Raw genomic sequence first — 25418 nt, forward strand, 5'->3', positions numbered from 1 at the left:
TGTACAGACTGAGGGCAGATGAACAGAAGTCAGAATAAAATCAGCAGGTTTCCGTGCAGTGCTCTGTTCTTCATCTGATGCTCACTGAAACACGATAAATCTCCTTTTATCTTGATTTAAAAAGATCTACAAACGTAGCTGCACTCGGGCTGATCCAGTACAGACTCGGCTTAATAATCACTGCTCATCGCTGATGAACTTATTTAGGCTCTCAGAATATCCTAATTATTATTTTAATGTTGGTAACGTTTGGGGACTTTTCCCATTCCACCTTAAATGGCGCAGCAGTCACGCTCTGAACTCCTGCGCAATTTAAGGTGGAACGGGAAAATTCGAACAAGCAGCCAGCGAAAGAAAAGGGTTGAAAGGCATGACATGAGGAGGTTTCACTTTTAACGCTTAACCGCTGAATAACATTAACTTACTTTTGCTGTTTTACTGAACTAACAGGTCAGTATTTCGTCGTTTGCTAATGTTTTTGATAGATACAGCCGCTGCACTATTTAAGGTGGAACGTCAATATTGAAACAAGAAGCTGCGAAAAAAGAAGCTAAATTCAGCCTCGCAGTTTTAACACGGGTAGTATTTTTGATAGAGTTTTAGTCTATTTAAATAATCGACCCAGAAGATTTATTTTATCGGTATATCTGTAAATATGTTAATATAATGTAAAAGAAGTTAGCACAGCTCGTCAGAGCCCCGCTACAGCCCGCCTTAGCTTCGTGTAGCTTAGTGACAAATCAAATTGATGCTCAGTAGCTTTAGCTCGCATTTAGCAATATGAGTACTATAGGTCTTTAAAACCTCGTAATTCAAAGGCTCCAGTGGCGTTCGGGGGAAAAATGTACACAGGACAAAACGTTTCGGGTTCTTAAGATTTTTATTTAACACAGGGTGCGATAGAGGTGACTTTTCGAAAAACCCTATTCATTCTACTAATAGAGAAATGGGTCTTAGAACCGGAATTCCTAATATGGGCATAACGAGGACCACAGAATGAGGCATGACTACAGTGGTCTAGCGGCATGGAAAAAACCTTTAACGCACTCAGCGTGCCATCTAGTGGTAATCCTGTGGATCGGCCGTTTGTGCATTTGACTTGGCCACTGATTCAGACACAATTTGTGAAAAACACATTTTCTTACAGTGGTACATATTCATGACAGTGTACGGTAGTAGATACATTTACTTTCTAATGGTTAGAGATCAGGCATCCTTCACAGCACATCTTAAATGAATTATTTGTAATCAGTGTAAAGCTTTTACTCTGCAGCAGTTCTTATATGACCTATTACATTAGATGATCCTGAATTAGAAGCGCTGATGGCTCACAAAGAGGCCTACTACTCTGATTTAGCTGTAATACTAATGGTTTTATTAATGGGTCTCAAACAGAACTGCATAACAATCAGTTCCACATGCCAGTCCACTGTCTTCCGCTGGAGCACACCAAGTTCAGTGTCACTTGATTCCATGACAGGCTTGAGAAAAACAGTGCAGTATTCAGTGTTAAAGACCCTGTATTTGCTTTCTAATTAGGTTAATGTTGTATTTGCAGGCAAACAGTGAACATGTAGTAAATAAAGCCTTTGAATAATGTTCCGATACGGAGGCCTGTTGGCGACAGCCCATATAAATAACAATAATGCATGGCCACGATTTAGTAAAGCGTGGATATGAGTAAAGCGTGCATTAAGTCATGACCACAACTTAGTAAGGTGGAGGAACAAGATTTTAATGCAAGGGCACGACTTGATCCGCCCTTTCCTGGTTTTCCTCATATTTCTGTGACAGACGTCAATATGTAGCTATCCAGAATAATAAATCTTCTGTGGTGTCTGTGACTAAGGGTGTTCCACAGGGCTCAGTTTTAGGTCCATTGCTCTTCACTATTTACATGCTGCCACTTGGGCAAATAATGCACCTTCATGGTTGCCTTGATGACATAAAGTCATGGATGAGTTTGAACTTTTTTAAACTTTTTTCACTGATATCTAACTCATCTGTCCTTGGCATCAATATAGATGGGATTATAGTAATGCCTTCTCCCCACGTCCGCAACCTCAGTTATTTTTGACCCTACACTCTCTTTTGACACCCACATCAATTCCCTTGTTAAGACAGTATTTTTCCATCTTCGCAATATTTCTCGTCTCCGACCATTTCTCAGTCAAGCTGATGTAGAAACACTTGTGCATGCATTAGTGACATCACGACTGGACCACTGCAATGTTCCCTTTTCTGGCCTCCCTGTCAAAATGCTCACTAAGTTACAGTATGTTCAAAATGCCACTGCAAGGATCGTCACCTTTTCAATAAAGAATGACCACATCACTCCTGTCCTTCAGAGCCTTCAGTGGTTGCCCATTACATTCCGTATTAAGTACGAAGTTCTCCTTATAACATATAAAGCTCTGCACAGTCTGGCTCCTCAATACTTGGCAGAGCTTCTTCATCTATATGTCCCATCCTGTACTTTGAGATCGTAAAATCTAGGCCTCCTTCATGTTCCTAGATTTAAATTGGTTTCTATGGGTGGTCGATCATTCAGTGCAGTAGCTCCCAAGTTATGGAACACTCTCCCACAGTCTATTCGGGATGCAACCTTTCTGTCTTCATTCAAATCTCTGTTAAATACATACTTGTTTTCACTGTGTTGTCATTGTTCCATTTATACTTGAATGTTTACCTGTATTGTCCTTTTGTTTAATGTGTTGATGTTCTTTGATTGTAAAGCGTTCTTGGGCATGGGAAAGGCACTATATAAATAAAAATGATGATGATGATGATGATGACTTAGTAAGGCGTGGGAAAAAGATCATGCCTTATTATGCTGTGGTCAAGGCTTAAATATCTCATTCCATCATCTTACAAAGTTGTGGCCACACATTAGAATCTCAATCTCACACCTTACAAAGTTGTGGCCATGCATTAGGATCTTGATTCCAGGCCTTACCAAGTCTTGGCCACAACTTAATTATCTCATATCCATGCATAACAAAGTTGTGGCCATGCACGAGAATTTTGTTCCCATGCCTTACTAAACTGTGGCCATGTCTTAATTATACCTTTCTTTACTAAGTCATTGCCATGCATTATTTTTTATGTATATAGGTTGTCACCAGCATGGCTCTGTGGGGTCTAGTGATCAATAAATGATCAATATATTTCACCATATTTCTCACCTCTCGATGTAAGCTGGGCGGCCCTAATCTTGGGTAAAGCTTGCATAAGCATTCCTCTGACCAATCATAAGGCTGGTGTCTCCTGCTCTGACCACACAAAACAGTTTCAGAGTCTGAGAAACTTAGCGAGCTAAAGCTAACGCACCACAACCAGACCAGCTGTCTGTAGCTGCCTGTTCATCTGTTTATCCGTACACGAACACTGTTACTTCATTCACGTGTTGCTTTGTCCATTCATCTGCACATTTGTTCTTCTGTCACTTTATTTGTCCAGTTAAGGTCACATAGAATAATGGCTAATGAGTTTAGTTCTCTATGAGTGAGCAGGCTAGGAGTGTTGGACAAAGAACTGTCAATCAAGCTGCTCAATAGCCTGTAATGTTTGGCTTGTCTCCATTGTACAGACTAGTGTTAATAATGAAGTATAATACAAAGAACAATTAAGTATTTTCTACTAATGTCACCCACATTACAATCGATTGTCCACAGCTGTCAAATTGGCCCAGCTTGAACACATTTAGTTCCCTACTTAAAACTACAGTATATGTTAGCCAAAATGACTGTATCAGAAAATGTGACCAGCATTAAAACTGTTGATACTCCAAATCACCTTAAAATACATTAAAACCAGTTACACCGAAACCAGTACAGACCAGAGCGAACTTAAGCGGACTAATGCAGCGTTTTACTTTTCGCAGCCGTTTTTTTTCTGCCATCAACTGGCGCCCCCTGCTGTGTGTGGACGGCACTGCCTGTCATCGAAGGTACACAAAGACACAAGAACAGCCTAAAATAATTGCATTTACGGCATTTAGCAGACGCTCTTATCCAGAGCGACGTACAGTTTGATCATCTTTCAGAGGTAGGCGAAGGTGGTGTTAGGAGTCTTGCCCAAGGACTCTTATTGGTTTAGTGTAGGGTGCTTACCCAGGGGATTGAACCCCAGTTTACAGCATGGAAGGCAGAGGTGTTACCCACTACACTAACCAACCACAACATAATTATAATTACTTATAAGCAGTGTTTACATCAACAGAACCACTCAAATAGAAGAATTATTCCAGCTAGATAGCTCATATTTGAGTTATTAGCATACATAGCTCTGTTAGTCTAGCTAAGCTAGTTAGTTGAGCGCTAACATTATTAGCTAAGTTCCTATATTCTCTGCTCAGATATGAGTCAGAAATGCAGAAGTGTTTAATATTCAGTTTCTTCATTTTTATGTTCTGGAACTGGAGCTAGATAAACGTTAACGTTAATTACATGCTCAGTTAGCTAGATGCTAATGTTAGCTACTGAAGGAAAGTCGGCGTCTGTTTACGTTCAAAACTGACGTAATTTAAATGTAAACAAAATTCATTCTCAGTGTTTGATATGAAATTATATTGCGCCATTGTAGAGAAACGTGCTGAGTCAGAATTGTTCAGAACAGTAGTGTTGGGAGCCAAATGTCTGAAGTCTTTAAAGGGCTCACATCATAACAACAAAACAGCCCGTATTGAATGTATTCTGTCTGTGTGGTCACAACATACTCATTTGCATATATCCACTAATTCAGCCAACAGCAGTTTAGCCCCGCCCATTCACAATGAAGTTCTAAGAAGAGAAGGTACTTTTTAATGAAGCACAGGGTAGCCAATCATAACAGAGCTCACGTATCCTAATGCATTAATCATAAAGGCACAAATACAGGGTAAACATGGTCATGTAAAACGATCATTTTTGGTACATAATGCCACCCAAATATTTTAAACAGACCCAAAGAGAAAATATGATCATTTTGGATAATAAAATAGCTATATTTGAGTTGTAGAAATTGTGATCCCTGGTTCCTATCACCACCATTATACAGAAATCATATCACATACTTTGAATTACTTTGTTTACATTTGAACCATTAAATTGTGTAGAAATTTTGGAACTCCCCTTTAAAAATTAGCCGATGTCCCTTACAGGTTGTACAGGTTGTCACTGTCATTAAGTGTCTAATTACTGTCAACAGCAAATTAGAGAAACACCATTTTACTCAGTGTCACATGTGATGACATAGTCATCTTGTTATTTAATTGTATTTTCATCCATACTCCTCATTGTGCTCCTGAGGTAAGGCTATGCGCACAGCACTTATTAAGTCTAATGACATTTTCACAATTTTATTTATCAATAATGAGCACTGCATATTTGGTATCATAGGCAACGGTAGATGCTGAATCTTCTCAGACCCAACCATCAGCACTTTCTCCACCAGTGCCATTACCGGAGCCTCAACATGACCGAGATTTCTGCAGTACTCCTGAGGTAAGAATGCACAGTTTACTTTGGCATCGTGTGGCATCATTAGATTCACGCTTTATCATTAGTTTCATGTATCTGTACTCTCTGTAGTCCTATGCAATCAGCTGTTGTGTTTTGTACCATGGAGCCTGAAGAATGACATTTTGTACCAATACATAGCAGTTATACTGAGGAATGACCACTTCATTTGACTTGGTTATAGATATCTGGAGATGATGCAGCCTCCCAGAGCGATTCACCAGTGCCACTGCTTGAGCCTCAACCTGATCAGGAGTCTTCCAGCTCCAGTACTCCTGATGTAAGGCTATACAGATCTCTCAATTCTAACTACATTTTCAAAGTTTTATTGATCAGTAGTAGTAAGTACTGTACATTTGGTATTATACACAACTGGTGATTCATCTCCGGAGAGCCAGCCTACATCACCTACACAGGTTGCACCAGTGGCATCTTCTACACCTCAGCCACCACCTGAGCCTGAAGCAGACCCAGCATCTTCAGGCCAGAGTATGCTTGAGGTAACACTATGCGCACTGCTCATATCAACTGACCTTTTGTGAGTGAAGAAATAATATAGCTACTTAAATAGCATAAAATAATGGCTTTGATATTCATATCATACAGCCTATGTGTCTTATATTAACCACCACACTATCTCATTTTACAATTACTCACACTACTGCATAATTGGTGTAACAGGCATTTGGAGGTTTGGTTTCTCCTCAGAGCTGACCAACATCACCTCCCCAGGCTCCACCGCTGGCACTCTCTCCACCTCAGCCAGCACTTGAGCTGCCTTCCTCCACCCAAAGCGCTCCTGAGGTAAGACTACGCACATTGCTCTTATCAGTTCTGACTACATTTTCAGCAGTTGCATTTTTCAGGTAGTAAGAATTTCATGTATGATCTTATAGGCAGCGGCAGATCTCACTGTGTCTCCTGAGGCATATCAAGTGCCCACTTTATAGTAAGTGCTGTAGTTAAACAAATTTTTACAGTGTAATAAAGCTCTGCTGGCTATGTATTTTATATTTGCACAGCGTTTACAAAAATGAAATTTGTTTTGTCACTGCAGCACCTACTTCGCCATGAGGAGTTCCAACTTTCCTCTCAGGCTCTCAGCATTGTGCCAGGCTTTCACTGTAAGTCTATCAGTTGAAACTTCATTCTCAATACTGAGTTACTCTGTCTTTTTACTCCAGTGTCTGTTAAGTTGTTCTGAGCAACAGCCACCATGTGAAATACATCAGCATAGCAGGCAGGGTCATTCTTGGTGGACTGGCTGCCCGAAATGGCAGGGTAACAAAACACTGTCATCTAAGCCAAATCTGAACTGTGTAATCTGAATGATCTCATCAATAAACCACACATGTATCTCTTTCTTCTGCAGGAGCTTCCAGCCTTCCAGGAAGCATATGCTACCCTGGTAGCCTTTGCTCAGGATGCTTCACATCATGAAGCTATTTGCACTGAGCTGGCACAAGTTGGGGTGAGTTCATGCTCTCTTAGCTTCAGTTCTCAACATGGTCACTGCTTGAGGAACGGTCGGATCCTACGGATGTTGTATGAAGTGACACTGTGTGAATTAACCATAATATTGTTTTTTCTTGCATGTTTTATTTCTCTCATTGGAAACCTTGTTCCTTCTCTCAGGATGAGGCAGTGCTCCTGCTGGAGGAGATCTTTGGCAAATCCCTGGCCCTTTCTCTGTGGGACTGTCTGCAGACACATGTCCAGCAGCTGTTGGCGAGACTGCAGGCAGTTTAACATCTCTGCCTTCCTTGAATTCCACACCATTTCTAGTTTAATTTTAAATTCTTTTCTAGTTTAATTTTACGATTTAACTTTTGATTGCAGCAGTATAATATTTGTCATTTTAATTATAGCGTTGAGTGCACTGTATACTGAGTTGCCAGCTATTAGGTTCATCTACTTTGAATCTACACTTATTGTCCAGTTTTTTGCCCACACACAAAAGGTGGTTTCTCGAGGGTTCTTTAATAATGAAAACGGTTCTAGTATACTGAAAGAACTCTTTGCAGGATTAAAAGGTTCTTTGCATCATGAAAGAGTTCTTCAGATTGATGGAGAATGTGCTGTAGATGATTTTATTTGGAACCTTTTTGAAAAGGATTCTATATAGCACCAAAAAGAATTCTTTTATTGTTACCAGCTTGACACTGTACCAACAGAAGAACCTTTTTTGGTGTTATATAGAACCCTTTTCTAAAAGGTTCTATATAGAACCATCTACAGCACATTCTCCACCAATCTTAAGATCGCTTTCAGGATGCAAAGAACCCTGTAATCCTGCAAAGGATTATTTTGAGTATTCATGGCTTGATATAAAACCATTTTCTTACGATCCCTGGAGTATGTATAGTATAGGTTAAATTTGTAGGTATACAGTTAGAGTAAAGGCGGTCTGTTGTGTAAGTCAGCTGCCCTATACTCTGTACAGGGACCTCCATAGAACCACCTTGGAACAGATATTATTTGGGTAGTGGACCAGTCTTTGTATAGGTGTGGCTCCAGCCAGGTAGTAGCATTGAATTATTGTGAGGTGCTGGTTCAAGCGTATTAGATGCAGTAGCGTTAAACATTGTGTACATTTGCTGGCCAATTTATTAGACACACATTCATATAGGCCATACATTTAGAGACTATAGCCCGTGATTTTTATACATAACTTGTGTTAGACATCCTCTGACTAATCTTCAACCCTGAGGACCCTGTGCCCTCTACAGTTAAAGTATTACTTTTCACAACACACACTTCTATGTCAGTGGCTCTGCTGTGCACAGAATGGTCCACCTTTTGAATAATATCTTGTCAGAGGTGGTCCTATAGTGGTTCCTGTCCACTGATTGGTGGAGAAGCAGGGCTGCTGATACATTGTTCTACAACATACATGATACAGTTTGTAATTCTGACTACTTCCAAGTGTGTTTATATTGTAATCCACTGGCAACTTAGTGTATAGTGTGCTTAAATGTACTCAGTGTATATTATTGGCATATTTTCTAACAGTTTTCTTAATATTAGGTTATTAAAGCTGCATTTCAGCAAAAATGAAAAATATAGCCATTGAAAAATATAGCCATCTATTGTAAACATGTCTACTCACATGTTTCAACTGTGCCCCAATAGTTATTAGAGGGAGGTTTTCTGTGATACAGATCAGGAAAACCTTCTTTTTAGTGATGTACATTGAAGGTAGTATGAGCTTTTGAAAAACTAGAATAAAAAAAATCTAGGGAATTTTATGTAACATGACAAATAACATAGTAAATGGTAGTTTATGTCCCTTTAATTCAACATAAGGTAAGAATATAAAGTGAGTCATTTTAGCTTTGTTATTATATTGTATGCATTGTATTTTTAAAAATATTTTATTATTAAAGTCTCTGAAGTTTCTCTCTCTCTCCACTCCCCCTTCCCTTTTGTCTTTTTCCTTATCTACAGCTATCTCTCTCTCTCTCTCTCTCTCTCTCGCTCTCTCTCTCTCTCTCTCTCTCTCTCTCTCTCTCCCTCTCTACAGGTAATCTTAAAGGAACTTCCTGGTCCTGGTATTCCTGTGTCTTCCTGTTACCACTTTAGTCCTTCAGTCCATCATGAAGGACATTGAGAAGGCTCCAATACAGGTAACAAAAAGTCACTGTAAACAATGTAATATGTTGTTCATTGTTCTTTTTTTAGTCTGCATAAAAATCTGAATAAAACTAGTCTGAATAAAACTATCTGTAATGTTTGCCTGTTCTTTCAGGTGTAAAGTGAAACGCTACATGAGTTGGTGGATGTTTTATTTGTTTAACTCTGTGCTCTGTATTTTTCTGTGTAGATGTGCTTGCAGGACTTATTTGTCGTCATCGCTGGACCGTTCTGTACGACATCATCCATCCATCCATCTGTTCGTCTGTCTGTCCATCATTCTGTCCAGTACCAGACAGTAGTGCACTGAGTGAGCTGAACTGACTGGCCTCCACCATCATCTCTCTGTAAATTCACCAGGTATTTGGCTTTATCTACATGAAGGCCCAGCACTGCAGTTCATAATAAATCATGCAAAAAATGAATATGGAACAAGATAAAGTCATTAATTGACCCCGAACTTCTCTCTGTGTAATATGTAATGTTTTTTGGATTCTACTAATATTTTTCTTTCATAATATTTTTGTTCTTTAATCTGTTTCTCCAGACCCTGCAAACCTGCCTATTCCACATTCAGCTGACGATGGAGTATAATGTCCTGTATATATATTTGTACAAAATAATTTGCTGTATACTTTATTGTAAATAAATGTTGTTATTTTGTTCAGTTAAAAATGTTTCCCTCACATTGGTTCTGTCAGAGCAAAACAACTATAATGGTTGTTCCTTCCTAATTCACATCGTGCCAGTCTGACCACAATATAGATGAAAATGTACACAGAAACAATTTAATTCATGCACAATGCAAAATTTCATAGCTCTGCTCCAGTTTGAGTAATGAATAATTACAGTTTGTCTTGTCAGGTTCTAAATCGAAGTTTCAATGTTGAGTTTAACTACTTACAGAAAGATTAAACTCAGCTAAAACTAATTGAAGCACAGATTAGAATTTTAGCCTGGTTCTATAAACTGCATTTTAAAAACTGAAATTAAAACCAATGATGGGACTAAACAGGCCCTAAGTGAGTTGATGTGGCAGCCAGTTTGGGACCAGAGTTTCAGTAGTAATCGCAGCTGAAATAACCACATCAGTAGCTGTTATTCTAGGAGAGATTGAAAGCAGGATTCTTCAGTTCCAGTTCTGGAGGGCTACTGTCCAGCAGAGTTTGCTAAACTTCCTGATCGAACAATTTTTAGCAGGAAAATCAACAAACTGTGCAGGACTCTGGAAGTGATGCACCCTGGACTAAAGGGTGTAATCATGCTGTCCAAGACCTTCTCTGATAATGTCAGATTGAAGATAACACTGTCACTTTAGACACCAAAGAGGGGGAATGTTTAAACATCTACAGGCAGATACAACTACTTATGGTACAGATGATCAACAATAAAATCAAATGGAAAGTCAAAACACTTCATAAGTGTTTTTTTTTATATGCAGCAAATTGCCAGTTGAGTATTGTGGACATTCTTTATACTTTGTTGAGTATAAGTTTCTCATCAGAGCACTGGGCCAAGAACCTGTGTGATACTGCTTTCTGCACCAGTCAGTAATGGAGGCTACATCCATCCATTTACTAATCCGCTCCTCCGTCAGGGTCGCAGGGGGGTGCTTGCGCCTATCCCAGCAGTCTTTGGGTGGAAGGCAGGATACACCCTGGACAGGTCACCAGTCCATCGCAGGGCAGACAGACAGACACTCACACCTAGGGGTAATTTAGCATGTCCAATCGACCTGACTGCATGTCTTTAGACTGTGGGAGAAAACCCACACAGACACGGGGAGAACATGCAAACTCCACACAGAAAGGACCCCAGTCACCCAGTCGGGGAATCGAACCCAGGCCCTCTTTGCTGTGAGGCGACAGCACTACCCACCACGCCGCCTTAGAGTCTACAGCATTTTGCAAATATATCTTATTATTACAACATAAACAGCCAGTTTTTTCTTGACAAATAACATTTAGTTGTTTTTGAAATTTAATGACCGAGATGGGACTCGAACCCACAATCCCCAGCTCCGGAGGCTGATGCCTTATCCATTAGGCCACTGGGCCACATAAAACAAAGATGACTTCATAAGATAATCCTAATGAGCATTTGGGATGGTTTGGCTTACGAGATGCAACCCCAAAAATGTGCTCTGTAGACTGCTCTGAACATGGCCAGTTAAATCAGCAGGTAAATCCACATTGGGTGGGTGGTTAGTCTATACCCCGTGACCCTGACGGAGAAGTGGCTTGGAAAATGGATGGATGGATCTTATTATTCTATAATAATCAGCTAGTTTTTTAACGTAACGACCCAGATGGGACTTGAACCCACAATCCCCAGCTCCGGAGGCCGATGCCTTATCCATTAGGCCACATAAAACAAACATGACTTCATAAGATAATCCTAATGAGCATTTGGGATGGTTTGGCTTACGAGATGCAACCCCTAAAATGTGCTTTGTAGACTGCTCTAAACATGGCCAGCTAAATCAGCAGGTAAATCCACATTGGGTGGGTGGTTAGTCTATACCCCATGACCCTGACGGAGAAGCGGCTTGGAAAATGGATGGATGGATGGATGGGTTAGTCTATAATTCCATTTTGTGCAAGCAGTAATGCTACTGCTAGCTCACTAAGAGCATTGTATAATTCTGCTGTTTAAATAAGATAACTTGATTACGTGGACAATAAAAAATAAGCACGACAGGTTTAAAATACAGGCCTGTCTGTAAAGATTGGCCCTCGTTCACCAACCGTTCTTAACACCAACTTACACAGTTTTCACAAGATCATGATATTCATCTGTGTTTTCTTAATTGGGATTTGTTCGTAGGTAAGAACAGAATCTACACACACTCAAGAGAACAAAGGTGCAAACAATTCTGGGATTTAAGAACACGTCATGAATCTGACGTACACTTTTTCTTAGAACCTTTCTCAAGAACAAAGTTAAGAAAAAACTTAGGAAGAAATTTGTGAATGAGGCCCATTAAGCTTAACTACCCAGGTAAAATTTTATTTCATGAAACTTAATCTCTAGTTTGATGCTAGAGGGTCCTGAAGTCTTGACTTCACAACTTTTTACAGTGGTCTCACACTTTTGGGCAGTATTCAAAAGGTCAACAGTGTAACAATTTGTTTTGTTTGTTTTTTTTGTTGGTGACGGTTCTTTTGGGCAAAAATAGGACCTGAGCTTTAGGTCTACTTCACATCACACCCTTTTTCAGCCAATCTTTAACAGTGTTGACCCTTAGCTACCTGACCAATCACAGTTCTGAGAGGGGACTATTTACTCTAGCAGCCAGTTTGGGACCAGAGTTTCAGTAGTAATCGCAGCTGAAATAACCACATCAGTAGCTGTTATTCTAGGAGAGATTGAAAGCAGGATTCTTCAGTTCCAGTTCTGGAGGGCTAGTGTCCAGCAGAGTTTGCTAAACTTCCTGATCGAACAATTTTTAGCAGTAAAATCAACAAACTGTGCAGGACTCTGGAAGTGATGCACCCTGGACTAAAGGGTGTAATCATGCTGTCCAAGACCTTCTCTGATAATGTCAGATTGAAGATAACACTGTCACTTTAGACACCAAAGAGGGGGAATGTTTAAACATCTACAGGCAGATACAACTATTTATGGTAAAGATGATCAACAATAAAATCAAATGGAAAGTCAAAACACTTCATAAGTGTTTTTTTTAATATGCAGCAAATTACCAGTTGAGTATTGTGGACATGCTGAATTCTTTATACTTTGTTGAGTATAAGTTCCTCATCAGAGCACTGGGCCAAGAACCTGTGTGATACTGCTTTCTGCACCAGTCAGTAATGGAGGCTACAGCATTTTGCAAATTTATCTTATTATTCTATAATAATCAGCCAGTTTTTTAACGTAACGACCCAGATGGGACTCGAACCCACAATCCCCAGCTCCGGAGGCTGATGCCTTATCCATTAGGCCACTGGGCCACATAAAACAAAGATGACTTCATAAGATAATCCTAATGAGCATTTGGGATGGTTTGGCTTACGAGATGCAACCCCAAAAATGTGCTCTGTAGACTGCTCTGAACATGGCCAGTTAAATCAGCAGGTAAATCCACATTGGGTGGGTGGTTAGTCTATACCCCGTGACCCTGACGGAGAAGTGGCTTGGAAAATGGATGGATGGATGGATGGATGGATGGGTTAGTCTATAATTCCATTTTGCGCAAGCAGTAATGCTACTGCTAGCTCACTAAGAGCATTGTATAATTCTGCTTTTTAAATAAGATAACTTGATTACTTGGACAATAAAAAATAAGCACGACAGGTTTAAAATACAGGCCTGTCTGTAAAGATTGGCCCTCGTTCACCAACCGTTCTTAACACCAACTTACACAGTTTTCACAAGATCCTGATATTCATCTGTGTTTTCTTAATTGGGATTTGTTCGTAGGTAAGAACAGAATCTACACACACTCAAGAGAACAAAGGTGCAAACAATTCTGGGATTTAAGAACACGTCATGAATCTGACGTACACTTTTTCTTAGAACCTTTCTCAAGAACAAAGTTAAGAAAAAACTTAGGAAGAAATTTGTGAATGAAGCCCATTAAGCCTAAGCCTAAACTACCCAGGTAAAATTTTATTTCATGAAACTTAATCTCTAGTTTGATGCTAGAGGGTCCTGAAGTCTTGACTTCACAACTTTTTACAGTGGTCTCACACTTTTGGGCAGTATTCAAAAGGTCAACAGTGTAACAATTTGTTTTGTTTGTTTTTTTTGTTGGTGACGGTTCTTTTGGGCAAAAATAGGACCTGAGCTTTAGGTCTACTTCACATCACACCCTTTTTCAGCCAATCTTTAACAGTGTTGACCCTTAGCTACCTGACCAATCACAGTTCTGAGAGGGGACTATTTACTCTAGCAGCCAGTTTGGGACCAGAGTTTCAGTAGTAATCGCAGCTGAAATAACCACATCAGTAGCTGTTATTCTAGGAGAGATTGAAAGCAGGATTCTTCAGTTCCAGTTCTGGAGGGCTAGTGTCCAGCAGAGTTTGCTAAACTTCCTGATCGAACAATTTTTAGCAGTAAAATCAACAAACTGTGCAGGACTCTGGAAGTGATGCACCCTGGACTAAAGGGTGTAATCATGCTGTCCAAGACCTTCTCTGATAATGTCAGATTGAAGATAACACTGTCACTTTAGACACCAAAGAGGGGGAATGTTTAAACATCTACAGGCAGATACAACTATTTATGGTAAAGATGATCAACAATAAAATCAAATGGAAAGTCAAAACACTTCATAAGTGTTTTTTTTAATATGCAGCAAATTACCAGTTGAGTATTGTGGACATGCTGAATTCTTTATACTTTGTTGAGTATAAGTTCCTCATCAGAGCACTGGGCCAAGAACCTGTGTGATACTGCTTTCTGCACCAGTCAGTAATGGAGGCTACAGCATTTTGCAAATTTATCTTATTATTCTATAATAATCAGCCAGTTTTTTAACGTAACGACCCAGATGGGACTCGAACCCACAATTCCCAGCTCCGGAGGCTGATGCCTTATCCATTAGGCCACTGGGTCACATAAAACAAAGATGACTTCATAAGCTAATCCTAATGAGCATTTGGGATGGTTTGGCTTACGAGATGCAACCCCAAAAATGTGCTCTGTAGACTGCTTTAAACATGGCCAGCTAATATTCAGCAGGCAAATCCACTTTGCGTGGGTGGCTAGTCTATACCCCGTGACCCTGACGGAGAAGTGGCTTGGAAAATGGATGGATGGATCTTATTATTCTATAATAATCAGCTAGTTTTTTAACGTAACGACCCAGATGGGACTTGAACCCACAATCCCCAGCTCCGGAGGCTGATGCCTTATTCATTAGGCCACTGGGCCACATAAAACAAACATGACTTCATAAGATAATCCTAATGAGCATTTGGGATGGTTTGGCTTACGAGATGCAACCCCTAAAATGTGCTTTGTAGACTGCTCTAAACATGGCCAGCTAAATCAGCAGGTAAATCCACATTGGGTGGGTGGTTAGTCTATAATGGTTAGTCTATAATTCCATCTTGTGCAAGCAGTAACGCTACTGCTAGCTCACTAAGAGCATTGTATAATTCTGCTGTTCAAATAAGATAACTTGATTACTTGGACAATAAAAAATAAGCATGACAGGTTTATAAAATACAGGCCAGTCTGTAAAGATTGGCCCTTGTTCACCAACCATTCTTAACACCAACTTACACAGTTTTCACAAGGTCCTGATATTCATCTGTGTTTTCTTAATTGGGATTTGTTCGTAGGTAAGAACAGAATCTACACACACTCAAGAGAACAAAGGTGCAAACAATTCTAGGATTTAAGAACACGTCATGAATCTGACGTACACTTTTTCTTAGAACCTTTCTCAAGAACAAAGTTAAGAAAAAACTTAGGAAGAAATTTGTGAATGAAGCCCATTAAGCCTAAGCCTAAACTACCCAGGTTAAATTTTATTTCATGTTAGGATCTTGCAATGAGGGTGCCATGAAGTGCTCTATACAGTAAACGAATAGAACCCCTGCCAGAAAAGTATTTGTTGACCCAAAGTGGGTAGGGACTAGTTCTGTCTGCTCAGTTATATGTGTTTAGGTAACATTTAAACAAATTTCTACTTCTGAGTAGTTTCAAAAAATAACACTTTTATTTCTACTCAGATATATTGATTGATACTCGGTTACATTAACATAGCTAACATTTAGTTACTAAATCCTTTTTTGTGTTTAATTTCATTATATCACATCAGCATCTGCAATATCCTGGTTAGAATTCTTTTTTAAAGGGGAGTTTTGTAATGACCACTATAGAGGTATACAAATAAATGCACATTAGGTGACGTACACACAGTGCAAAACATGCTGATTCCCTCACTTCTTTTGTGGTAAGCTTCAGCCTGAGGAAAGTTACTTCAGTTTATTGCCAAAGAAACAGACATCAGAAGAAAAACCAGTCTCTTGGGGTTAGCTGTTAGCCATTAGCATGGAGACTAGCTAGCTTCTTCAGTGCTCCTCACTCAGCCAGCAGCTTCTCAGCTACAACTCATAGCGTGAACGGCTGTAATATTTACCAAATGCCAGCAGTGTCTGACACTTGTAGACTAAAGCTCAAGTGTAAGAGATACATATGACTGTGTTTATGAGGCTGATATGGCTTCTTATTCACCTTAAATGGTACAGTGGTGACATTCTGCCGTATCAACAAGCTGGCACAAAGAAAAGCTGAATCTGGCATTGTACCGCTCAGAGAAGCCACTGTGGGCTTTATGTGCACTTGCTTTTATCTTGTTAGGGTTAGAAAGCAGTATTGATGTCTGTCTATATATTTTTCAATTCTGTTTTTACAATTTCACTCATTGAAATTATTTTAGGTTTACCTAAGTTGTTAAATATGGTTCTTTTTTAAAAGTGAAGGGACATCTAGAATATTACACACCATTATTAATCTACAAATGAGGTTTACTTAAGCATCCAATAATTTCAGGAAAAAATATATATATAAAAACTGTGCTGTGATATATATTGAATATGTCAGTAATCTTAATCATACCATGATATACATTTTAGCCCATACAGCCCACTACTACTCTTAATGATGAGTCTCCTATTGTCCATTCATCCATTTTCTAAGCCGCTTCTCCATCAGGGTCATGGGGGGGGGTGCTGGAGCCTATCCCAGCAGTCTTTGGGTGGAAGGCAGGATACACCCTGGACAGGTTGCCAGTCCATCGCAGGGCAGACAAACAGACAGACACTCACACCTAGGAGCAATTTAGCATGTCCAATTGATCTGACTGCTTGTCTTTGGACTGGGGGAGGAAACCCATGCAGACATGGGGAGAACATGCAAACTCCACACAGAGAGGACCCTGGCCACCCGGCCGGGGAATCGAACCCAGGCCCTCCTTGCTGTGAAGCGACAGCACTTCCCACCACACCACCGTGCTGCCCCTAGTTTCCTATTGTACTTAGTTTAAATGAAAAATGCATCCGAAAGAGAAAAGTACCACCAAAAGAGCTTTACCCCTTTGATTATAGATGCTTTATGTACTAAGACACTGTGCTGCAATTCTATCTATTCTGCAGGTATTCGGTACTATAGCTTTCTTCACCTCGTGCTTTTCTTGGTTAAGGCTGTGGACATACAGCACAAAGTCTTTCATAGTGTTCAATGTGCACTGGAGGCTTCTCATGTTGTAGTAAACATGTTTGATTTATAGCAGCCTACTTTTAAGGAACAAGAGCTCAAGTCAAAGTTATCAAGTGTGAATTTGTCCTGCTCTAAAACAGTTCAGAACACTGAGACTTTTGAACAACTAAGCAACCAATGACCTGAGCTTCTGATTAGCTCTAAAGCCACGTAAAACCAATTCGACCAAATGAGAGAAAGACCAAGACAAGACTGAAACCCAAACAAATGAACTTGTCTTTCATTGCTTCCAATGCAATGAGGTGGAATGCAGACACAAAAACATACAAAAATATATATTTTAGTTGCAGCCAGACTTGGTCAAGAAGAGACAAAACCAGAGACTGAGTACAATTACTAGCAACTCCAAGACATTCAGAAAAACCCAAAAACATCTAACTGGAGCACTATTTTATACAGCCGTTATACATGAGAACTTCAACATTTCAGATGAAATTACCTTCAAAATGTGTGAGTCAGAACTTAATGGCTGTAGACATCATAAACCTTGACTTTAAGTAGAGATACATTTTATTTGGTCTGTTATCAACAGGTATTCATACAAAAAGTGGTTTCATTACAAAAATATGGTTACCACAATTTTATGACTTGTGGTTTATACTCAAAGCAGTACATTTGGTGGACTTGCATAGTGACATCTGTGAAAATACTACTACAGGATTGGGCAGTATTACACCAAAGTAGAGGCTCTCAATTGGCCGGATAACATCATTCAACATTGTCAACTAATTGAATTGTCTATAAATTCTTCATCTCCTGGACATCCTTGGTATTTGGCTTTTGTCATCAAGACAACTGAGAAGCCCCTCCCTCCCCTGGCAATCACTCTAAATAGAATCCTAGTGTTAAGAGTGTGCTCAGTGCTGCTCTTTCTACTACAACACCTTGATGTTTGTGCTATGAGACTGAGAAATCGTATGTCCAAAAGCATCCAGACGGCCTGTCTATTTAGCATATTCAGCTAATCTAATGTGAGCCCTTTGCTGATACAGGTGTTCTATTAAGCTCAAATACCTACTATTACCTTGTATAAACCACTGCCAGCTCAACAAAGCCCAATGCCAAGCCAAGCAGTCAGCTAGAGCCTGGTATGAAAGTATAAAGCCCCACCCCAGCATTGGGCTGTGGAGCAATGGTACTGCATCAGCTACATCCAGTATCTCTGGAGTTAGTTGGAGTGACATTTGTGATCCAGAACTAATGATCAAACATCAATACATGACCTCACGAATGCTCTTGTGGCTGAATGCAATCAAATCCTCACAGTAAATGTTCCAACATCGACTGTAAAGCCATCCCAGAAGAGGCCGACACTGCAGCAAACAGGGGAATCTCCCTATTAATACCTTTGACCTCAGAAGACAGGTGTCTGCAAACTTTTGGACATAGTCTAAAGCCTCTGATTGTTTCTCTAAAGGTTCTGTGGCACTCATCAAGATCGCGTCTAATCAAAACACCTTTAACGTAATATTACTAAACTATGCATGGCTCATTTGTATAAAATAGAAGATGTATCTTAATGGTGGTATGGAACCCAAAAACAGAGCTCATACAAAATATGAAATAAAAAACGCAGTGGTGGTACATATTAATGCACTGCTGACAAACTACAAAGTACTGAAGGACAGTCATCACAGCATAAGGAGTATTTTCTCATGTGTATATGTGTACATGCTAGCACTGGAAGCTGTCATCCATTTCTATACCTGATAGTGGAATGCAAGTCATTAGGATATAACCCCTCTGGGTCAAATGCCCAGATAACAGATGCCCTGCTAGTTTTCTACAATGGCACCCATTTGGTGGCAGAAAAAAAACAAGGTTAAAGTATCAAAAGCACTTGAGAAATTCTTAAACTGCTTAACAGACACGAACTCCATGCTGAATACAGCAAAGAAGGCATCCATCCACAGCCGGTTCACAGTTTTCATTTATGACTGAGTTTGGCGAAGCTAACCACAGCAGTGGAAGCACAGCTTTCAGGTTTTCTGTGTCCATCAGAAAGGCTCCATCTAGTGGCTCAAAGCAGCGTGCAGCGCTCCTTCAGGCTTTTCTTCTTCTTGCCACTTTTCCCATTTTTGTCTTTGTTCTCGGCCATCTTTTTAGCTCGCACCTCCCTCATTAAGTCAAAGAAGACCTGGAAACAGCAGCGACACCTTAGCAGGTATGTCATGATGTCATGGTTACACATAAGATAAGCTCTGATGAAAACTATACTTATTAACATGTGAAGAGTTACAGATTATAGTAATTGTTGAAACCTTAGTTGAAATCATACTAAGTGTTGAATAATAAATATCCTCTGTTGGAACGTGTGCACTACTACAATAATTGCTGCTGCATACTACATACATTCTATTATTCATAAGTTTGAAATTAATGTTTTTGAATAATATACTGTCACTGTCCAAAGAAAAACTAGTTTGTTTACAGGAGAGAGCCAAACCGCAGTGACCTTTAAATTAGTAGAATTATGCAAAACCCATATACTTAATGCAAAGAGGTTTTATGCCACGTAATTTTGGAGCTGGAGTGTTAAAATCATGCAGAAAAATAAAAATTCTAAAATTATTTTGATACGCTAGTCCTGTGCAACTTCACTGGTAAATTTAAATGCAGGTATTTTGTAGAAAGCTGTGTAACACCAGGAATGAAGTTACAAAAAATTAACATCCAGAATGTCTCATATTTCATATATAAGCCGTTAAAATGATTGTAAATCGCTGATTACAGTACAGTATTAATCCTTTACTTTGCTCACAGAATAATCAGAATATTGCACAGAACAAATAAAATTGACATGATATCTTAAGTTAGTAATTTAGTACTGTGTGCAAAAGTCAGTTTACAGTCAAATTAGCCATTGAGTATATGTTATTCATTTTTAGCATTGGGGAAAACAAAACAGTTGTTAGGATTTTTCTCTATATCTTTAATTTTTTGGAGATTTCCAGTTTTGGGCATTCCTGTTTTCACTTATTTCCCTTTGACTTCCTCCATCCTTATGCAAGTGGATGATCTCATATCTAGTCTTCTTAGAAATTTCTTAGAAATAACTTGCCCTTAATGGCTGTTTTGACTGGAAGTTAAATAAATGCTGGGTGGTCTCTGACTTTTGCATAATACTACTAATAAATATACAAAACAGTAATATTTATTAATATGACAAGTGATTCCAAACTTATGTGGAGTAGTGCAGAAGCGCAGCCACAATATGGAGATGTGAGAGTAGGGTACCTTATCGACGTTGGCACGTGTTTTGGCCGAGGTTTCCACGTACTGAACTCCCCACTCCTCAGCCTTTTCCCGAGCTCCAGCCACAGGCACCTGCCTCCTGTCCTCCAAATCAGACTTGTTCCCAACCAGCAAGAGGGGAATCTTATCCTCCTCTGACTTCACACGCAGAATCTGCTCTCTGTCTCACACACACACACACACACACACACACACACACACACACACACACACACACACACACACACACTATATAAAGTCAAATATATAATGGCAGCATTTTTATGATGAGTTGTTGTAGGTCTGCAGCCTACATTATATGTCAACTGCACAAGACAGGACAAGCGTTTGTTCAATTTTGAAACAAATCCATCCTGTTTGTATGGCTTTCTGTAGGCATGACATCATGCTTTTGATCTAACCAACTGGATGAGACAAAGCTTCAGGACTGAGGAACAAACGCAACCCAAGCAAGAGTTTACCAGGAGTGTGTTTCCACTGTAAATTCACTAGTTTTACAAACAGAGCAACAGATCTTTTTCAACTATTCAGTCCAGAAATCTTTGATTTTCATCAAAGCTGCTTTTACTGCTGAGAACTACTTCATACTGTTTTCTGAATCTGCATCATTTTTGTTACCTTCAAAAATCTTTGTTTTTTTCATGAAAATTCACAGAAATAAGAAAGTTAGGTTTATTGTTGTGTTATCAAGCTAACATTAGCACTGTGTCAGTCATTATAAGTGAACCTTTTTAAACCTGCCTAGTTCTGATTAGCAACAACAACATAGTCTAGCACATTTTGAACTAGTGGTTGCAAAATTGCAAAAATACATCACAGTATTTTCAGAACATATTACTCACATTCCAATATTCAAATTTTCTATGTTTTCAGACAGAAAAACCCTAATCGAGCCACATGTGAAACATAATAAAAACTATAAACACCATAATTTTTACTAACCATATCATATACTGTGTTACTGTAAACACAGTTAAATAGGACTAATTATGCTCCCTTTATAAGTTCTTTAACTACTGATGATAGGTGATACTAATAATATACTCAGAAATGCATATTGTGACATAATTTATCATGAAAACCTGGACATTTATCATTATTATTATTACGTTGAACGGGATTTTTGTCAACTTTTGTAAAGCTTACTTAACCTAGCAACAGCTGCTATGATAAACACATTTGTGGAATACGTCAATTTATTTGTTCTGTATTATGTGCAGATAGATTAATCAAAATGTGAGCCTTAGAGAAACAATGTGTTTCTATTCCAGTTATGATAAAAGGTTTTTATGGGGGTGGGGTTGATGGCATAAAGCCAGAAAAGCTTTTATTTCTGTGTAGATTTCTGAGTGATGCACTGGGTATATATTTTCTGTGAAAGACACATGCCTGAACTCTGAAGTGGCACTGAAAGACTCTTGCTCTGTGATGGAGAACACCAGTAGAAAGCCTTCTCCACTGCGAAAGTAGTTATCCCTGATAGCAGCATAGTCCTCCTGTCCTGCTGTGTCCAGGATGTCGATTTGGACCTCATCTCCATCCAAAACCACCTTCTTTCTGTAACTGTCTGCTTTTGTGGGCTCGTAGTCCTCTACAAACTGGGAGAGAAATAGACGGGACAAAGATTTTCACATTTTATCATGACTGTAGGCCTAGTTTTATACTTTCACCGGGAAAAAAATCTTACATTCTTAAATAAAATAAACAGAAAAGGGTTCTTTGGAACATCAGAGAGGAACCACTTTTGGTTGCTTGAATAACTTTTCAATGGAAGGTTCTTTAAAGTGAAATGTGTGAGTAAATGAAATGAGTGAGGGACCATTTTTAAAAAGTTTTTGTTATGTTTTTAAAGTTTTTAATAGGGCATTAGGGCATTATAACTACACACACACACACATACATACATACACACACATACACATATACACACACACACACACACGCAGTACTGTGCGAATGTTTTAGGCATCTAAGCAAATTCAACAGTGAGTTTATCACAAAATATCATTAGAATAAAGTCATATTCATAATTCAAATAAACAAGAATTTATTGGGCCCATTTTTCCTTCACACCTTCACAGCAACGCATCAATTAGGCCTACATCATGAGCACAATTTACTGAAGCACTGATTGGTCAAACCAGGAGTTGCTTTTTAACTCAGCAAATAAACACAAACAAATTTTGAAAATGTGTCTTGGGTGCCTAAGACTTTCGCACAGTACTGTATATATATATGTGTGTGTGTGTTGTATGAATTGACACACACACACACACACACACACACACACACACACACACACACACACACACACACACACACATTTTCTAAGCCGCTTCTCCCTCAGGATCGTGGGTGGTTGCTGGAGCCTATCCCAGCGGTCATCAGGCGGAAGGCAGAATACACCCTGAACAGGTTTATCATGATAACAATTTATCAAAACAATATGCTTTTCTGAACATTTCGTGCATACTGTTTGTACTTGTAGGACACTGACAAGTACTTTATAAAAAGAGCAAAATTCATCATAAAAGGAGCTCCATAGTCCCATTTAACTGGATTTACTGCAATACCATACACCAAATAGTGAATAAACATCAATGCATTCACAGTTTTTAGCAGTTTTCGTTTCCAACTGACCAAATGTTTAAAAAAAGAAATATTGTGACATTCCATGTATTGTGAAAATGTCTTGAAGTATCGCAATATTATATTGTTGCATCATTGCTCAGCTCTAGTTTTTAAGCTTAAAGAACCCACAATATATAGGTTCCATACTAATGAAAGCTTTTCTACTACAACTATACATTCAAGAACCATTTAGAAGGCTTTATTATAAGTGCATGATACACTGTACACTTTTTTATGAATGTAAGGAAAAGACGAAGCTACATAAGTGTTGACTTAATTATCAAGAGCAAGAGCACCATCTGTGGCTGAGAGCCCATGACAGAGCAAGGACAGTAATGCTCTCTGATTGGTGTGATACCAGCCAGTGCAGGCATCTGCTAGCTAACATAATAGAACTGGCAGGTCTGGAAGTCAATTTGAAAAGATATAGTAGCTGACTTCGTGTGCCTCTACCCTCTTGGCCTGGTAGGCACAGTGTGATTGGGGAAGACCTAGGTAGTGTGTGGAACTGGCAAAACGGGCAAAAAAATTAGGTAAAACAAACAACAAAACTGCTAAAGATGTGATGCTGTGAATTGTACATGCATTTCTATGTCCAGTTACTATCTTTTGGAGCCAGATACTCACAGAGCGAGTAACTGTAATGAAGACAGCCAACCAAACCCCAAGATTTGTGGCCAACTTAATATGCAGTAGATATCCGCTGGTCTGCACCTGAGTAACAAGGCTGGGATCTACAAAGTGGAATTTCCTTTATTTAAAGCCTATAGTAAAGATGCTGAATCACTGTGAGTCTCACCTCGTCATACATGAACTGCAGCGTGAGGGCTGATTTTCCCACCCCTCCGCTGCCCACCATGATGACCTTGTGCAGAGCCAGAGAGCTCTGACCCTTAGTCTTATTGGCTGCCATGTCCGTACTGCCCCTGTGCCCTCTCCAGTTCGGCTCAACCTGCTTCCTCCTAAAAAAACTGCACCCAACAACATAAAGAATGTGTCAAACGTACACAAATTAATGAGGGTCTACAAAAAGAAATACACAGAGGGTTCCTTGCTCTAATATGCCTACTTTTGCATATGGAAGCCTTCATAACTGACTGATGAGTTGGAAGGTTCGAAAACAATGACAGCACCCTTGGCACCAGCTCTTGTGTTAACCAAGTTTGAGTCAGTGTAACATGACTCAGTGACTTCACTGTGCTGAGGTTAGCACTTTGTCACGATCAAATATCAGATATAACCACAGATATAGTACAGATGTCTTCTATGCTCAAACGAATTCCCGTTTGTTACTGCCTCTTGGTCAGCCTCCCTTCCCACTAACAGTTTGGTTTCTGAAGTTAAACCACAACTCATATCTAGTTAACTCTAGCCCGTTTTCGTCCAAATACTCACAGTTGTTAGTTAACTAGGTTTTTATGTTCCATAGAGCAGGAGTACACAAAACCGCTGCTAAGTACTAAAAGCGAAAAATGAAAAAAATAGCTTACGTAAAATGAACACTTTATCGCCGTTCACCGAATATGTACCAAGTAAACTATGCTAAAAGACTCTAAACGCATAAATTTCACAGGTTATTCAGACAGTAGTGCTTGCGTTTGTATCAAGATTATTTTTCAAACTACTTTGTTTTCTTTTAGCTGTTCTCTGAAAAGACACCACCTCTTCCTTATTGTGCTCCATAAGACCCGCCCTCGCCTGCTTCTGATTGGCTGAGCGCGTCCTTCAAACAGCCCGCCCTCCCGCATTTCCCCTCTCACAGGACTACACGAGTGTCAATCAAATGTTTTCCACAAAGGGAGAAGTAACGCCTGAACTAGGCGGTTTAAAAAAGATCACATGATAAAGTCGACTTAGCCTAAAACTAAAAAGGAAAATCAGAAATACAGGAATACATACTATCAAAGTTATCTCACCGTGAGCTGGTCTTTCACAGGCTATACTTCCAGCTCCAGAATCAGTTATACTCGATTGTAACTGTACAGTGGGCCGACTCCCTGCTCCCAAACGGCTACTCTTCTATTGTCCCGCCCACCGGAAAGTCAAATAATGGGGACGTGATGTCACGAACGGACAGACAAGACGTGTCCTGCCTTAGGAATAGAAATGCGGTTATTAGACATGTTCTTCGTGATGTGAAAGATTTGCCATCTTTATTTGATACTG

The 25418-nt window shown here is 39.5% G+C and overlaps 1 protein-coding gene and 4 non-coding genes across 7 annotated transcripts; all 5 read right to left on the reverse strand.

Moving 5' to 3' along the window:
* Positions 1 to 11115: 11115 nt before the first annotated feature.
* trnar-ccg lies at positions 11116 to 11188 on the reverse strand. Its single transcript has one exon. It is a non-coding gene; the product is annotated as a tRNA-Arg (tRNA).
* A 1826-nt stretch (positions 11189 to 13014) lies between these two features.
* trnar-ccg lies at positions 13015 to 13087 on the reverse strand. The gene has a single exon. It is a non-coding gene; the product is annotated as a tRNA-Arg (tRNA).
* A 1533-nt stretch (positions 13088 to 14620) lies between these two features.
* Positions 14621 to 14693, reverse strand: trnar-ccg. The gene has a single exon. It is a non-coding gene; the product is annotated as a tRNA-Arg (tRNA).
* Positions 14694 to 14938: 245 nt separating this feature from the next.
* trnar-ccg lies at positions 14939 to 15011 on the reverse strand. Its single transcript has one exon. It is a non-coding gene; the product is annotated as a tRNA-Arg (tRNA).
* Positions 15012 to 17853: 2842 nt separating this feature from the next.
* Positions 17854 to 25286, reverse strand: ralbb (v-ral simian leukemia viral oncogene homolog Bb (ras related)). 3 transcript variants are annotated; one of them, XM_017683348.2, is made up of 5 exons: positions 25169 to 25286; positions 24052 to 24223; positions 22011 to 22219; positions 20604 to 20781; positions 17854 to 19503 (listed from the first exon to the last, which is right to left on the reverse strand). In XM_017683348.2, exons 2-5 carry the CDS (start codon positions 24163 to 24165, stop codon positions 19387 to 19389), a joined length of 618 nt encoding a protein of 205 aa, XP_017538837.1. In that variant the 5' UTR covers positions 24166 to 24223; positions 25169 to 25286; the 3' UTR covers positions 17854 to 19386. The 3 variants fall into 3 exon arrangements, with proteins under 3 accessions (XP_017538837.1, XP_017538840.1, XP_017538838.1); XM_017683351.2 differs by having other exon boundaries at positions 25152 to 25286; XM_017683349.2 differs by lacking the exon at positions 25169 to 25286 and adding an exon at positions 24743 to 24905.
* Positions 25287 to 25418: the final 132 nt, after the last annotated feature.

The sequence above is a fragment of the Pygocentrus nattereri genome, chromosome 15, assembly GCF_015220715.1.
Source record: "Pygocentrus nattereri isolate fPygNat1 chromosome 15, fPygNat1.pri, whole genome shotgun sequence".
Classification (NCBI taxonomy): domain Eukaryota; kingdom Metazoa; phylum Chordata; class Actinopteri; order Characiformes; family Serrasalmidae; genus Pygocentrus; species Pygocentrus nattereri.